Source organism: Megalops cyprinoides, chromosome 9 (assembly GCF_013368585.1).
Source record: "Megalops cyprinoides isolate fMegCyp1 chromosome 9, fMegCyp1.pri, whole genome shotgun sequence".
In the NCBI taxonomy this organism is placed as follows: domain Eukaryota; kingdom Metazoa; phylum Chordata; class Actinopteri; order Elopiformes; family Megalopidae; genus Megalops; species Megalops cyprinoides.
In genome coordinates, this window is record NC_050591.1 from 30,608,250 (window position 1) to 30,625,221 (window position 16,972).

Consider the following 16,972-nt stretch of genomic DNA (forward strand, 5'->3'; position numbering starts at 1 on the left):
TGTTTCTAGTTTACGATACATATTTAAATCCACCTCCAACTTTCAAACGGCGATGTGTTTTTTCGTACCACAAATGGAGTACAACTGCAGTTGACATTTCCCTCTTTAACAGTTAACTGCAGCTTTTACACCCATTAACTGTGAAAACAGGCTCCAAGGACAAAGCTCTTCTATGTGCAGAAAATATGTTGGGATTCAATCTACTTTCAGTGTCTCTGTCATTTTCCATGACCTCATGATACGCCTGTGTTGGGTGTTTTAATATTCAGACTGACTCAATCACGGGCAGAGAGGACTAAAGGCAGAGGATAAAAAGAGAACAGGCTACCTTGTTGGTTTGCTTATGTCATTTAACATGCTTCACTGGTTTGTGGGTTAAGGGAAATGACAGGTCAGTGCAACTCGCTTTCATAATTAGGAATTCAATACGTGTGCTGCAGCAAATGTTGATTACCTTGCGAACAGGAGAATGTTGAATGGACTTGTAAAAATTCACAGCTTGGAAAAGCAATCTCAGAGTTCACACGGTGGATAATTGGTGCTTGGTGTTCTCACACACTGTCTCTCTCTCTCTCAACTGTGCCGTGAAGTTTTTTTTTTTTTTTTTTGATTCCTGTTCTTCATATGCTTCGTGCTTTTTTCAGTGTGAACCAGAAAAAAAAAAAATTGGAAACGAGAACCCTTTCCTGGCTGCACACTCCTGTCACGCTAACTAAAATAGCACCATCGATTTCTCTATGGACTTCACAGGCCTCCTTTCAATCTTAGAGGACCCAGTTAAATAAAGTGATACTGTTTTCAATATGTACACACATTGATTATGACTCCAAAACATCATTGATGGTCATCATAAATAAGTTCATCAGCATAAATTCTGACTCTTCGACTGTGAAGACAAGAACACATTGAACATCTGAAAATGTAGTTTACCGTCTACATTCACAATTAAAATCTTTAATTTAATTAAAATCTTTCTTTTCCCTTGAGTTTGTCTATTGTTTTAATTATTATTATATTTTATGAAAAAGAAGTGACTGAAAGAAGGCAAACACAGACTCTGCAGCAGTTCTTTTTATATCAAAATAGAGCACACTGTACAGCATTCATTACACTGTAGAAATGTTTCATTAACAAAAAAATTTCTAAACCTTGCATACCTTATTATATAAATATTACCAGAAAAAAAGAACAATTTAATTTCAGACACACTGCAACCACTTCTACACATAACTCAGGTCAGGTCTCAGTCATGAAAGGGGACTCACACACAGTCACAGACTGAGGCTAGCATGCACCACCTAAGCAAAAGGCTGTGCAAGATTCACGCTTGCTAAAAACACCAATGCAGGATACTTACTGACAGTGCTTTTGCCAATGATTGCAAAACCAGTAAGTACGCCTTTACACAAGTTCTCTCTCTCAAGATACACGAACAGTACATTTATGTGCGCGCGCACACACACACACACACACACACACACACACACACACACACACACACACACACACACACACACACACACACACACACTCACTCACACATCACAGGATAGTGGACCAGGCCTAGTTGTCTGTCTCAGTCACTATAACTCCTCTCTGGCATCTCTGTGCGGCTTGTCGGGCATCCTGTCCCCCCTGTCATCCACCAGCCACTTGTGGTAGACGGCGACAGGGTCGATGTTCCAGTGTTTGTGGAAAGAGATGGGAACCTGAGGAGCCAGGAAATCCTTTGAATAATCCTCAGGCCGTGCCTGAAACGATACGCAAGCGCCATCAAGTCGACGAGGTGCAGTGCAACGCAACCGCGTTGCAAATAAAAACAGAGCAGATGTCTGCTAGTAGATTGCTAGATTGTACCTTGTCTGGCCAAGCACTGAAATGGTCAGGCAGCGCTTCTAATATTGTTGACTCCTTATATGGCTTTTTTCTAGCGTTGTACTCTGTCTCACTTGTAAGTTGCTTTGGATAAAAGTGTCTGCCAAATGCATTGATGTAAATGTAGATGAAAGAAACAGGTTCGCCTACAATAAAAACACTGACAACCTCACACGGTCAAATGATGATAAATACATAATTTTAAATACTAACAGGTGCGGTAAATGGTAGTGGGTAAAAACAGAATCAAGTCTGCCCTCATTACTTACATGAGGAAGGTGACCACTCATTGAAGTACAGGCAGTACCACACATAAATAAAGCTACATAATAACTCTATTTTAGGTGTTAATAGAGGGTGCCACTTTTGGAGCTGTGTTGCCTTGGTAGAATGGAAGGTGTTATATGATGGTGGTAGGCAGGCTTGGAGGAGGAGGTCATGTTAACTGGTACACCAGAAGAGAAAACCAGGTAGAGAGTTTCAAGATGGATAAAGAGTTCGAAAATAACCTGGTGGAAAAGGGGGTGTTACTGGGTGGAAAAGGGGGCATTGCCTGGTGGAAATGGGGTTGTTAACTGGTGGAAAAGGGAGCGTTACCTGGTGGAAGAGGGGGCTGTGGGTGACCGGCAGTCCCAGAGCGTTCAGACACATCCCCAGCACCATGTCGTCCGGCGCATCGTTACTGTAACACCTGCAGCCGCTGCTGAGCAGCCTAGTCACCGCGGCTCTGCTGAACACCATGCTGCGGGAGGAGAACAACGCTCAGGTCAGGGCGAGGGTGTCAGGATGCAAGTCTACACTTATACAAAGCAATGGCATGTGAGGTTAAGCTGTGCAGTGGAATGGAAAATTAGGGGGCAAAGAAGAACGGAAACTGGTATTTTTGTCTTCTCTCTATGCACTTAAATTTCAGCTGCAATACTGATGCAACCCTGGCCGTGACTGAGAACCATGAAAGAAGAATGCAAACTGGTATCAGATCATGTCAAAATAAACAGGATTGCAGTACATACTGCTAGCTGGCTAACCTAGCCAGAAAAGAAGTGCATGCACTAAAATTGACTTTGGCTAAAAACTAAAAACAGTTGCTTGAAATAGACAGATCCTTGCTTGACAGTCGTTGCATCGTTTTGAAAATGAATGTACTGCTAGATCACCATGAATGTGTTTTTTTGACATAAGAATTTGAGTGCTAAAACAAATCAAAACTGTATTCCCGACAAAACCTGTACACCGGATAACTTGCAGAGACAGTCTGTTCTAATGCTTAGAACATGTGGTTTTATTTAATCTATGTCAGCGTCGCTAACTTGCCCGCCTCCACCGGTGATGTAGCTGTAGCCGCCCTGGCCGAGCCCGTAGCCGTATCTCTCTCCCAGACACACCGGCTCGCTGGGGTCGTAGCAGCGTAGAAGGGCCCAGAGTCGCGGGAGGCTGTGGAGAGAGACACCCGCCGAGTCGACCATCGTTCTGTCACAAACATGGCTCTCTTTAATCACCCATGCATGGAGAGAGACTGACCCCAATCCAAGGCAAGGCCAGGTGGATGCCAAACTCTTTGTCAGGAGCCGAATCAGAGAGAAAAGCTTCCCCCCAACCTCCTAACCTTGAAGTCGCCCTTCAGATTTTCAGCATCAAGTCAGAGTTATTTGGAGGGCATTATGACTGTCTATAGAACAATTCAAACCATTATTAAAGATAACACGACTACTGCACATGGAGGTACTGTCTATTGGATTCTTTCACGAATGCAAACCAAGCTCAAGGAGAAGATGGCAGAGGAATTAGTGGGTGTATTTTCTGTCAGAAAGGTTCGTTAAAAAAATAAAGGAAAAAACTCAGTATAACATTGTATAACAGTATAACAGTATAACATTGTTGACATACAACACTGAGGCTTGATTTGACCACTGAAAATTACAGCAATTCCAGAAATAACTGGCAGATGCCATGAAGCCCCATCTGAAAAACTCGTCAACAGCATCATTGATTTGACAAAAAATGGTATCAGCAGTATGAACAGTAGGTGATTCAAGCCACAGAAACTGTACCTGATCAGAGTGTCGTCGTCTACGATCAGCAGCCACTTTGTCTGAGGTACCGCATTGCTCACAAACCTCTCCAGGATGGCAAAGGTTTTCCCACAATGCCCTGCAACACAAAAAAAGCAGATTTATTCTTCCCAGCTTTAGAAGTTGCATACAAATACTGCCTTGAAGATGGGCCAGTGGGGAAAGGGGCCATGGGCGACCATTATTTTGGTTCAACACAGAGGCAAAGAAATATACTGTCCCAATTAATGCCTTCATTCATCACTCTGCACAAATGCACTGCAGGAAATGAAAGATCAATGCGGCGATTCTGCTTTTCTTTCCTTTCAAAGGGGAAGAGACAGCATCAATGGGGTCCACAAAAAAAGCTTTATCTCGTGCCATCGAACTAATAAAGTTATCTGAGCAGAGGGAGTAGAGGACACCCTGGGAGACAAACAGGGCTTCCGAGGCAAAGAGGGAAGCCAAGCAAAATGAGGAGCAGAAGAGAAATATCAAGGCTCTGAAAGAGTTGGTAAAGAGGATGCACAGATGGGGGTGAGGGGTGGGGGGCAGCCTGTGAATTATTAGGAACAGGAAAACAGAGAGTCAAACAATGGACACAGGGCGAGACGGGGTACTCGGGACATACGAGCGAAGAAGAGGCGGACGGAACAAAACGTACAGCAGCCGGCCAGCTAGAGAAGCATCCCGGAACATTCCCTTCAGCGGGAGAGCGGGAAACATTTGCACTCTGAAGCTGTGTTCATGCCAGCCAAAACGCACTCTCTGTCAGAGACGAAAACTCAGAAGAGACAATCCCCCGTGTGTGTGTGCGTGTGTGTGTGTCTGTCTGTCTGTCTGTGTGTGTGTGTTGGGAGGGGGTGTCCCTTTCTCCACAGTCTCTGCTCTGCTTCAGTTTCAGTTAAACCCCAGATGAGGGCGAGGGGACCTCCAGCAGCCTCAGTGGATTGTCCTGGTGGGAGCAATTAACAAGAGCAGTCGGTGGCCTCTGTGCTATTTTAACCTGCCAAGGGGACAAAGGTCCCGCAGGCGGGACCCATAACGGCCCCGGGGGGGGAGAGCACTGTCAGCAGCTGCCTCTCAGGCCTCCCCCCTCCTTCCATGTCATACAAGCCTTTGCCAGAGGGGCCGAGAGCACTGAGGGGATATCAGAGTCCAGGAGTTCCTCAGGTTTTCCCTGTCCAGTGCTCCTTTTTCTGCCTTCACTCACACAAGAAAAAAAAAAAAAACGATACGCTGTTCAAGCCAACGGCCCTCCCCTCAGGACGCACCAGACGCGCATTAGCTCAGCATGGAGTAATGATAATTACTGCAAGGAGCCGGCTTTAACGACGAGAGGGACTCGCAGGCCGACTTCCACTCATTTCTCAGGCATCAAGTGCTCTGCGGAGGGCAGGTGACTGCGGCGCGGGCTTTTCCTGGGACAGCTGTTAACCGCTCTCTTTACCGTGGAGCGGAGAGCATAAGCATTCAGTTACGAGCCATTTCTAATTTTTCCCACAACGTTTTTCAGGTGATTATGACAGCGCCGATGCGGAAAGGACAATTACGGGTTTCAGATTTTTGCTGAGATTAATTGGCACTGCTAACAGCAGTATTACATTCAAACCCTCACACACTATTCACAAAAGAAACTCTCTGTAATTAATGCGGAACATTATGCATTAGCCCAATTGAAATATGCCAACATTTCCTCTGCTTAAAATGACAGACTTTCTGCTTTCTCTGTCTTTAAGGTGGACGCTGTAACCTGTAACTTTGGACTCCGTCTGGCTACTCCTTGCATAGGAACAAGGATGTAGCTGTAACACTCACAAAACTGCTCAATTAAAGATAAAAATAATTAAAATGTTATATTAAAAATAATATTAGCATAGAGCTACAATGTATGAATATGTTCTATAATACAACAGGAAAATATTCTAGCTCTAATGCTTAATACAGAGGCAGAAATTATGGTGCAACACATCCAAGTCGTCATCAATGCCCATTATCATACGTTTGTTGCTATGTATTCAGGCAAGACTCGGTCCACCTTTATAGAATTCCAATATGGGTAAGTTTTCCAAAGTGTTTTAGCTCAAAAGCAGTTTACAAAAAAAAAAAAAAACCTTTGGTTTCTTGAGATAATGATTAAAATAAATCCAATTATCGCAAGGACCAAAAAAGATGACTCATTAAGCACACCTACGGCTTCTCAGAGTTTCTGACACATTGTGGCCACACCCCTCTTCCACACACACGAATGAATACAATAATAGACTGGGAAATGAAAGCCCTGCTTTCTCTATCACTAAATCCCTTTGACACAGCCTACGATCGAAGACTGAAATGGAGTGAACAGAACACAGTGCTGGTTGTTTAGCCCTAATATGTACTGGGAGATGTCTATAGAGCTTGCATATACATACTAGACATACTTCACCTAAATTTCCAAATTAAGGACAGACACTAAGACTGAAATGGATTATCTCAAGAGTGAACAGCAGTTTCACTGTACACTGCATAAAAAAGGGTATAATCTTCAATAAAAGTTATTTTATATAGGACAGTTTGTCAAACTGTTGAAGCCCCTATGAAAAAGCATTCAGAATTCAGATTCAGATACAGTGTGGGCAGAGTGGGCTTGAGGACAGCATAAAAACCAACACTAAGCTATCTAAAGAGTTCATAAAGCTGACCAAGAGAAGCACAATATGAGAATGCTTCCCTTTCCATTTAGTGACAGAGAGGGAGATACAGAGATGATGTACACAAGCATACGGACCACAAAATGGCTTGAAGGGCATCAAATAGTACAATGAGGCAACATCCCATTTTCTCACAGGGTCATATGCTCTGCTTGGCCTGTAAGCATCTCATTATGCATGGCAGCCGTTAAATGTTTGAACTTCATCAGCATTAGTGACAGAGAGGTGCGCAACATTGTGTGTGATTCGTGTACCTTTTAAAATACCCATGTAATTTGACATTCAGCCCAAAAGTACGAAAGCGGTGAGCCCTCCAGCTGTATAAATGTTAAAAAGAACCGTAAGCTGTGCAAGTCATTCCGCTGTGCAAATGTGATTTAATGTAAATCCCAGTGTCAGGCATTATTGAAGCAATTTCAATAACACTTTCATTACCTCGCAGAATGAATCCCTGACAAAGTCTGTTTAGTCACATGGTCTTTGCCTCAGGACCCCTTCTCCTTTTCACAGTATGATTTCACAGTATGAATTCTACCTGGATCAATTTCATTAAAACCACACCATTCCACCATGATCTTGTGCTGAAAAGTGAGGGAATGACATGGCCCTTTCTGGGGATATAAGACTATATTTCTCAGCCACAGATGAGAAATTTAAAGCTCATGCATAATCAGTAAATACCGGGAGGCACCATCAGTGTGCCCAAAGTCTTTATGTGCATCAGAATAGTCAGGGGGAAACCGTAAATATAACATCAATCCACAGTCAATATTACGGCATGACAGCAGAAACCTTTATTACATTAACTGATGCAATTCATTTTCCCAAAATTAACCAAGCTGTGGATTGATATATGGCAAACAAGAGATAAACAACTGCATGACAATCAGTTTGCTGAACAATAAACAAACCAAAAAAAAATGTCCAAAATTCTCATAAATCTTCGGACAATTTTACAGTGGCAATCCAAATGTGGCGTTCTACCAAGCACATGCACTGGTGACAGTTCCACACATCACAGCAAACTCCCTTCGACAGGCACAGACCGCCAACACGTTAAAAAAAAAAAAAAACCCATCCTGTAAGTGACAACAGAAAGCTACAATTCTTCATCTATTTACTGCCCATTAAAACGGTCACATTTATAAACACCCCGCCATCAACAATGTGACTTACTCATTATATGGAATCAATTGGCATTAAATGCCTTGCTAAGCAGCTACAATAAATCCACTGAGTGATGTGAAACGACTGCATTTTTCTCAGGGCTTGAACCCACATTGAGTTCTGCTGCTCTGGCAGCCAGGCGAGCACCAGCAGAAGCTGTGGGGTCGTATGACCTACCTCTTTCTGTGTTGGGCACTCCCAGGTCAATGGTGGGTATGGTAGGATCAGCATGGTCGCTGTAGTATTCCAAAAGGGCCGCGTGTCTCTCCCAAGTTTTCTTCACCACTGGAACTATGGCAAGCCAAGAGGGGCATAAAGAGCTCAGGGTGAATTCAGCTCTCAGAAGGCAAATGACAAGGAAGAAGGGCATCTCTCATTCAATGTTAACTGTACATCTATAACAATGTTAATAATAACTATACGATAATAACTATGCAATGTATACACAATAGCTGACATGACTACATCAAAATGAGGAAATTGGTATGACTGAAATGATCCACTTGATTTACAGGGTTACCCTTGTCACTTTGTGTGAGGCGTAAAGACATTCTGACACAAAGCGAGTGTAACCTTGTCAAAATACACAGCGATGAGTGTTAATTATGAGAAGGATTTTCTTTCAAAAACTGTACAATATGTTCCCAAGGTTCAGAGCGGCTTCTCTTTCACAGAAGAAAAAACAGCTGTGAAATGTGACGGCTTTGGAATGTTGTGAAAATTGGGCCGAACAAATTTACACTGCAGATGCCAGTCTCTCTTGCCTAAAAAAAGCCTGGCTATATTAATGGAAAGTGGTATTCCATCAAATAAAATTTCTCTCACTTTGATCACATACTTTATTCAAATGAAGTGGATTTTTCCCTTGAGATGGTTTGAAGGTTAATTGAACTGATTGAATCTGGGGGGGGGGGGGGGGGGGGGGAGCACAACTGCAACTGTAACACAGTGTAGTTTTAATCCTTTTAGTTGAATTGAGTTTTTATAAATTGAATATTACTTTCCCTTAAGCTGGTGGTTTTGACTGAGTTCATGGGTCACTGTTTCGTGGCTGCAATGGGAATCAGAGGTTTCCACTTAAACAAGCATATCAACATACTTATTCAAATGGCCAACGGGAAATAAACATCAATATATGTTACCAAGTTTGCTTCAAAGCTGAAACCTATTTCAAATTTTCCCAAGGCTGAATCTACCTGAAAAATTCCACATTATTAAGCTGGAAAACATGACTGAGCTGAAATGACTGCCCAGAGCTGCCATGAAAACTCACAGTAATGGGTAGAAATGGGAAAGAAGCCTTCAGTGGCATCTCCTCCAGTTACTCATTACACAATTTAGGACTGCAGCTTGGATGCAGCTTGTAAAGTCAAAGAAAGCCCGGCCGAGCTGAGCTCTGAGCTCCGTCACCGGATAGCAGTGGCACACCACTCACGTGCAGCCAGATCTTAATTTAAATCCGTTATCCCTTCTACCTCCCCTAACTCTACGCACCCTGCCTACATGCAGACAGCTTCATTTTTACACTTTGTGATTCCGGCCCTCTGCCAATGACAGCTCTGCTGACGAAGCGTGAAACGGGGTATGACACCTAACCCTCGTGGGAGTCGTGTCGGAAATCCAGACGAGCTACGCAAAGGCAGTCAGCAGGATGAGGAGCCGCCTTACTGTCTCAGCCGGTACTGTTATGAGTGGGGTACTAATGCAGTAGTGAAGCCTTCTAGACTGACTTTTAATTGATCTGCCGCTTCCTGGAATCGGCACTAGCCGGAGTTGAACTAACTCTGTTGCAGTGTAGCTAGGACTGACATTACTGAGTGGTCACTGTGATGTAAATCAGCTGTGTGACTTGTTCTGCAATGCTAAACAGAAAGCTCCAGAGTTTAGCACCAGCTTTTGCCTGGCCACAGACCTGAGAAACGCTTGCAGACCAGTTAAATTGATTAAACGAAAATCAATTAATGTCAACAGGAAAGATGTTGAACAATTTTAGGGCATTTGGCGCCTCTTGTCAGGGGGCAGAGGGGATTTGCCAAGGGTTCTATCCTCCAAAAAGGCCTCTTTATCCACCAAATCAGACAACACAGGCAATCCACAATACCTTCTTTATAGCGCTAACACTTCAATGTGGCAAAGATACTAGACAGTTCCAGCTGAGCTTGGGAAAACCAGTTTGGACTGATCTGAATATTGGTCGTGGAGAAACAGACTTAAATAAATGCTGTCATTTCTCATAGGAAACTGTAGTGAATGATCTATAGTGTTATATCTGTGGGATGCCCATGCAAAAGTCTGGACTGGCCCTCGCCTGTATCATATTAATCTCTCTCTTGTGAAACCTGGGATCAGTTACACTTCAATCAACTCTTCCAAACTGGATGCACCTCTGCGTGCATTCATACATCATTATGCACGGCTGCTTGATAAATCTTAGTAATAATGCTGGAATGGACCTATCAATGTCATAATTGGGAATCCATGCCTTAACTCAGTTCAAGCGATTAAGTGCTTTTCGCACTCACTGTTACTGAAACAAAACCTTGCTGTGAGGACACTGCCGACAGGAACACCAGTGGCAGCCTCTTTTAAAGAACGCGTGTTCGGCAGTGTGGGAGAACTAATTAGAACTTAAACGGGAGCATTTGTTAATCATTTTCTGGTTGAACTGCGGCTCTTCAGAGGGAATGCGACAGTATCTGTTCGATATCAGCTGCTTCTGGCCGACGTTAATGAGGAGAGATACAGTTGGAGCTTGGGGAAAAGATATGTGTGAATGGCGGGTCAAAAGTTTAGCGACCGTAAAATATTATCACTGCCAAGGAAAATAACACCAACGAGGAAGAGTTCAGCTAATCAGATGCTTTTTAAATATGCAAGGGTTGCTCTGTCAAAGATGAAAGTGTTTTTTTTTTTTTTAAAGAAATCCATATGCTTTAATTACAGCAAAGCACATATAAAGTGCAAAAAGTTTCCACTAAATGACCTTCATGCTCAAGACATTTCCATGTATGGTGCAAGATACAGCAGCTTCTCACATTCTGAGCAATTTTTGGAAAAATTTCTGCAATGTTGCATACTAGTTAAAAAATTTCACATGTAAACCTAGGCAAATTAGTAGAGCAAAAATACATCCCTAAAAACCTCTACCTCAGTCATTACTGAGACCACGAATGTCATATTATCACTGTGATTAACCATGTTGACAGACGCCCATAACTTACGTACATACATACATACACATCAATACATATGTTCATATATTAAACATACACAAGAAGTCCCCGCTTCATGATAATCCAATCTATGGTGATCTACATTTACAACATTTTAAAAATGATACCAATAACAACAAAAAAATCCAGATTTACAATGACAGAAAGGCTGGAGAGTGACAACAATAAGTAACAAGATATATGAAAAGGCAAACCATTTTCCCCCCTTTCGGGAAGGTCAGTGGTTGAGTTTTGAGCTTATGTTGCCTTTATCTTAGTTTTCACTCAGTGGATTTGGGAGGGGGAGCAGAAGAGCACAAGGCCAGTTCCTTCATCACTTCACCACACTGCCATCTGCCAAGCAGCTTTTAATTTATCTCCATTTAAGCCAGACACAATGGTCTGTTAATCTAATTTACATTAATATGGTGAAGTGCCACATGAATTTTGTTTTTTTTTTCTGGTCACAGCAGCTGTGGATTATGCTTTAATGTGACATATATCGAATGATTCACTGACTTATTCATTTTATTTGAACAGAGCTTTAACACGCAATACTACCTCTGGGGCACTACTATGTACTGGTGGATCGGAACAAATATGGCCTACAGTCCCTATGATAAGTGCAGAGGATTTTTGAGAAGAAAGATAGACATATTAAATATTACCATTAATATGCTAATATGCATAATGTAAATATAAACACCTCACGTTGCAACTTACCTCGCTCAGCATGGAACTTCTTGCAGGTCTTCACAGCGACAAAGACATCCTCCTTCTTAACAGGGTCACCCTTCAGGTCAGGAAGCGAGACCAATCGTAACCATAAATGTTTTGTTAAAGCACTGATATTGAAGCAGTAAAACAAAGACATGATTCCCTGAGACATACATCAGTTTTTTTTTAAATAATTTTCTATCATTTTCGTCGCTGATTTTGCTGTTTGAAAATTCTGTATGTGAATCAAAGTTCTTTGTTAAACCACTAACGCAGACCCTTGTGATGAGCCAGCACACTGTCAGCAGTTCGAAAGCATGTTTGTACTTGTACAGTAGCAGACACTTTAACAAAACAATTGGGTACAGAGAGGTAGTGAGGTACCTGTACCTGTTCTTCCACTGATCTTTTTTTTTTTTTGGGACCGTCAATCATTGACAAATAAAAGCTGTGTGAAAGAGTAGCTCATCTTGCTCTGTTGAAGTATCTGAGAACAGAACCTATTTTTTTTTTGATGTTGCTATTTTAGTCTTCAGATGCTCATATGTACAGGACTCTGCTCTATGTACAGGACTGCATATACCGCACGTACGCTGATACTGAATTCCCTTTATGAATAAAGGAGAAGAGAGAAACAGTCACCTAGCGAGTGTGTGTGGACTTGGGGGCTGCGGCTATTTAAGGTGGGAGTATTTACACTGAGCCTTTTATTCTAATGGCATAGGGGAGATATATGGCCGCAGGGAGGGGAAGAGGGAGTTGGAGATAGTTCATTCTGTCTCTCATCTGTGAGAACTCACTCACAGCTCCATGGATTCTCATCTAATTTTGCCATGATAAGAGTTTCAACGGAACGTGAATTAATGTGGCAGAGTAAGTCTGTACTGAAATGACTGGGCCCACAAAAGGGGTAACGTGAAGACAGGTTGCGTTTGATGTCATCTGGGGATGGCCAGGACACTAGTAGTGTGTTGGAGAAGGGAATTCATTACATTACATTACTGGCATTTAGTAGGTGCTCTTATCTAGAGCAACTTACATGAGGGGGGGGGGACACAGAAGAACAAGAGAAAGAAGTAGAGAGAGACAGGGGCAGGTTTAGTGAAAGGTACGCACACACAGAGGCAGGTAGGTATCGAGGGTGGTGACGCAGTGCTGAGCTGTGGGGGAGCCCTCTGGCTCAGTGCACAGTTCAGGGACTGCGGTCAGACGAGGCCCCTTCCCCTCCTCCCAGATGTACAGCGCGATCTGAAACGTGACAGCCATAACAGGCGGCAGGCTTAGGGATTTTAAAGGTTGCAATCAGTTTAATATTTCCACACAGTGAGGGAGCTCCCCACAGTAACAGGATCAATAGCCACAGAGCACAGAAAACTTTCTACTCTTTGCAGAGTTGGCAGAACATGATGCAGAGCGGGAGCCTGTGTCTTCAAAATAGAATGCATATGGACTCTTGATTCTTGTTTTTTTTTATGTAAGACCAGCAAAAAAAAAAATCCAGCATAAACAGAAATATGACAGTTCCACACGGTTCTGAGAGTCTCCTTTCAAGGCACTTGAAGGGAGAGGAGAATGAGAACAGAACAGAGGGAAAGACAGGGGTCATAGAGGAAGACAGAGAGTTCTATTTTTTTCTGATAAAGAGAACTAAGGACACAAAGGATGGGGAAAAAAAAGACATATGAGGAAGGGACAAAATGTACTCCAGACCTACGACGCGAAAGGGTCAGTCAGAAAAAACAAACCGGCTTCTGTATTGGGACAGGGAACAAACACGCAATGTCAAATGAATTACTGGATTCTGTGTCACTGCAATAAATTATGGCCCGTGTTTCTCTACTTGATATGGAAAAAGGGGCCTGACACAACAACTCTTCCCTTTCCAATGTGAGAAGAGTAACAGGAGGAATTGTGAGATTTTAGTGTGTCTATAAAACTAGGGATTTTCAAGTCACAGCGTCACAGACATAACAGACGCAGAGAGAAATTTCAAGAAAATAACTCATATTTAGCTGAATCCAAGGATGATATTTTTGGTTAAAGACATTTCTGGTAATCCCCTTGCTTATCCCTTGTAGGATAAACTTAGTGATGAGTGCAATTTGGTGGAAACAAGTAGAACAATAGGCAGCCTGAGTAATAATTTAGTTAAGGTGATTTCTTCATTTATCTTAATGCAACATTTTGTCAACACAAGTTAACATGTACACCAGTCAGAACAAGCTTAAATTTGCTCACTATGTGAGGGAAGTGATACAGCTTATCTTTCAGCAGGTGAAGCAGGATAAAAACTACAGCTCTTGTTTAAATATGATAAATACACACAATGTATACTGTGCACTATACATACACCTAATCATCTCCATCTCATTTCAATGCACTGACCCCCGACACAAAAATGCGTCTGTCCTCTCACCTCATGCTTCAGGTCGATGGTGAAATCGGACTTAAGTGGTTCATCTCTCACTTTGTTTGCGAGCCTGGAACACACATGACCAAAGCCAGTCATTAGCTGAGGAGGGAAGAGAAATAAAACTCAATGCAGGTTCATCTGTTCGGCCAGCGTTAGGCGTCATTAACAAGGCCTAACCGGTTGACAAGTGGGATGCTCAGCGCCCAGCCGGCAGCAAAGTCGGGGTACTTGAAGATGGAGGGGTTGTCAGCAAAGGCGTAGTGGTGAATGATGGTGGACTCTTCATCGTGAAGCGGCTTCCCGAGGAACCACTCCTGAGGAAATATAAGAGACATTTTTAAGGAGGATCCCTCTCATTTGCATTTTCTTAATGTCATTCATGTTGCTGATTGCCCTTTTAGGGAAGGAATACTTATATTAAAGGTGTTTATCAAGCATAAAAACATTCTAAACAAAAAAAAACGAAAAATAATGTTAAAAAGTGAGAAAATACACTTTGTGCTTCATTTGGAGGTTAATTACTTGCAATCTGTGTGCTTTTATGTGGTTTTAAACTGACTAAATCTGAATTTTTTTCAAAGGTAATGTGAACTTTCTTTTCCTCGTTTTCCACAGGGATTTTACAGTCCAATCAAATGATGACATTTTATGGTCTACTGTGTGATTACAAACACCCTAAAAGGTAGAATGTGTCATTTAAAATACATTAGCATGGAATTGCAGTCTTCATGTTTGCGGGAACCAGCTTTGATGAAAACCACAGAGCTTGCCCAGATACCCCTGAAGGGAAACAGCAAAGTTCTAAAATGTCTACTGAGAATTTAATGTGAACCATTTAGAAAACACACTGCAATTACGGTACGTAGCTATTTGCAAAACTATGAATGGTTTGGAGAAACAAAGCGAGAACAGGGCTTCTTCTCACAATGTAGATTATGATCTCATCACATCTGCATTCAAATCGGGAACCCATAAATCAAATCAGACATCCTCTATATGGCCCCAGCTTGGTAACTGTTTGACAGAGATGCAGTTGTGCCAAAATCAATTCCTTTTGCCAATGCCAATTGCTAAATTTGACACTTCTGCTTACACATATGACTGATCAGAGGCCGTTACTGATACAGGGCTGAATACTGGTCTACAGATTCAGCGTCTTATCTGTTTTTTTTCTTTCTAACAATGGGAAATGTGTAGAACAGTGGAATGTGTATATGTGTAGAATGTGTAGAACATTGTCAATAGCTTCTCATCAATCACATCTTGAGTTACGCATGAAAACCAGTAGCTTTAATGGTGTAAAGTGTATGATGTGTAGCATTGTTGCAGAAACATGGTGTTTTGGTGGGAGGGGTATTAAAAGTCACGATACAAGCAAAATATGACATACATGATTAATATGAAATATGATATGCCTTAATGATCATTTAACTGCTTAGAAAATCTGTCATCCAAGGCAACTTCCACAGCTTACATATCATTATCATTACATTATCAATTCATTTCTCAGCAGACATCCTTCATCACCCAGTGAGTTATATCTCATAATTTTACATATTATACATTTATACAGCTGAATATTCATTGAGCTAACTGAATTCCTTCCTCAGGCACAAGCAAATGTCCTCACATGGGAACCCCGATGTGTCCCGTTCCCAAACCACTGCACCACACCGCCCTCCTCTCCCTTCCCAGCCTTACCTCCTTTCACCTCCGTCATGAATTCACTCTCCTAATTTCGCTCTTATTTTTCGACTCAGTGAAGAGCTCAGAGACTGCATGCCGCTACAACACGACAGCCTAAAAGCTCTGCTCCGGTCGCCAAAAAAAGGAAGCACATCTAAGAAAGAGTGACATATCTTGTCCCTCCCTTCATCCAACTAAATCCTCCAGTGCACTCCAGGCGCTTGATTTCTGAATACCGCCCCAGTGTTAGAGAGCTCTGGCGGAGAAACTTGAATATCTTTGACACGCTGTAAATCGTGCCCTGGGTGTGCATTCTGGGAGCCTGAGCTCGGAGATAGCGTGTGTGGCGCAGATTAATGAAGCGAGGAGTTTGGGGCGTGGCGGCGGAGGCTTCCCAGGCATGGCGAGGGGTGATGGACAGGCCCCGAAATTCATTTCTCACGGGTACTGGAATGACACCCGGTCTGTGTCATATCACCTCAGGCAGAGAGGGTGCCACAGAGGTTTTTTTTTTTTTTTTTCCTCCCATTACTCCCCAAGCACCTCGTCTAAGGACAAACCAAGAGTCAGCTGTCCTGATAGTTCTTCACAAGCATCACATGGAGGCTGATGCCAGGTCCGCATCAGGGATACAGGAGGCTAATTAGCCTGTCGCTGCACATTATATACCCGTCAGTCAAACGAACCCTTTCTGCCACTGAATCATACCTTCTAGTCATTGTGAGAGGAGCAATCTGTGCTCGTCAGATGCGGGGTAACTGTGAAACTGAGGGGCAAGGCTCCATTTGCTGAAACTGTGCACAGCTAAACACAAAGCCTCCACTTTGGGACAACAGGAGGAAACTGTCAGCAGTCATGCAAGTAGCATAAACCTATTTGTACAAGTACAGTATGTGTACAAGTACATATTATGTACACATGCACTTAGACAAACACAAACTGCCAAGGAGTCTGTAAATATTCATTTAAAATAATTAAATAGGTTAGGGTAATGTGGTGTAGAGGTTAGGGAAGTGGTCTTGCAGATCTGAATTCAGGTGGAACAGCTGTAACTTTGAGCAAGGTGCTGAGCCTGAGTTATAAATACCCAGCTGTCTGAGGAGCTTTCAATAATAAATATCTATATCTGTGTAGTACAAAAATTTCATAACAACAGGT

General features: G+C 42.5%; 1 protein-coding gene across 1 annotated transcript in view; it reads right to left on the bottom strand.

Annotated features, from left to right (window-relative positions):
- Positions 1-1,575: 1,575 nt before the first annotated feature.
- b3glcta (beta 3-glucosyltransferase a) overlaps positions 1,576-16,972 on the bottom strand; it is a 62,292-nt gene continuing 46,895 nt past the window's right edge. The window contains exons 7-15 of the mRNA XM_036536829.1: positions 14,306-14,442; positions 14,132-14,195; positions 12,832-12,963; positions 11,722-11,791; positions 7,964-8,077; positions 3,927-4,026; positions 3,190-3,309; positions 2,473-2,617; positions 1,576-1,751 (exon numbers count right to left, since the gene is read on the bottom strand). Coding sequence (XP_036392722.1) covers positions 1,584-1,751; positions 2,473-2,617; positions 3,190-3,309; positions 3,927-4,026; positions 7,964-8,077; positions 11,722-11,791; positions 12,832-12,963; positions 14,132-14,195; positions 14,306-14,442 — 1,050 coding nt within the window. The 3' untranslated portion in view covers positions 1,576-1,583. The remainder of the gene's footprint in view (positions 1,752-2,472; positions 2,618-3,189; positions 3,310-3,926; positions 4,027-7,963; positions 8,078-11,721; positions 11,792-12,831; positions 12,964-14,131; positions 14,196-14,305; positions 14,443-16,972) is intronic.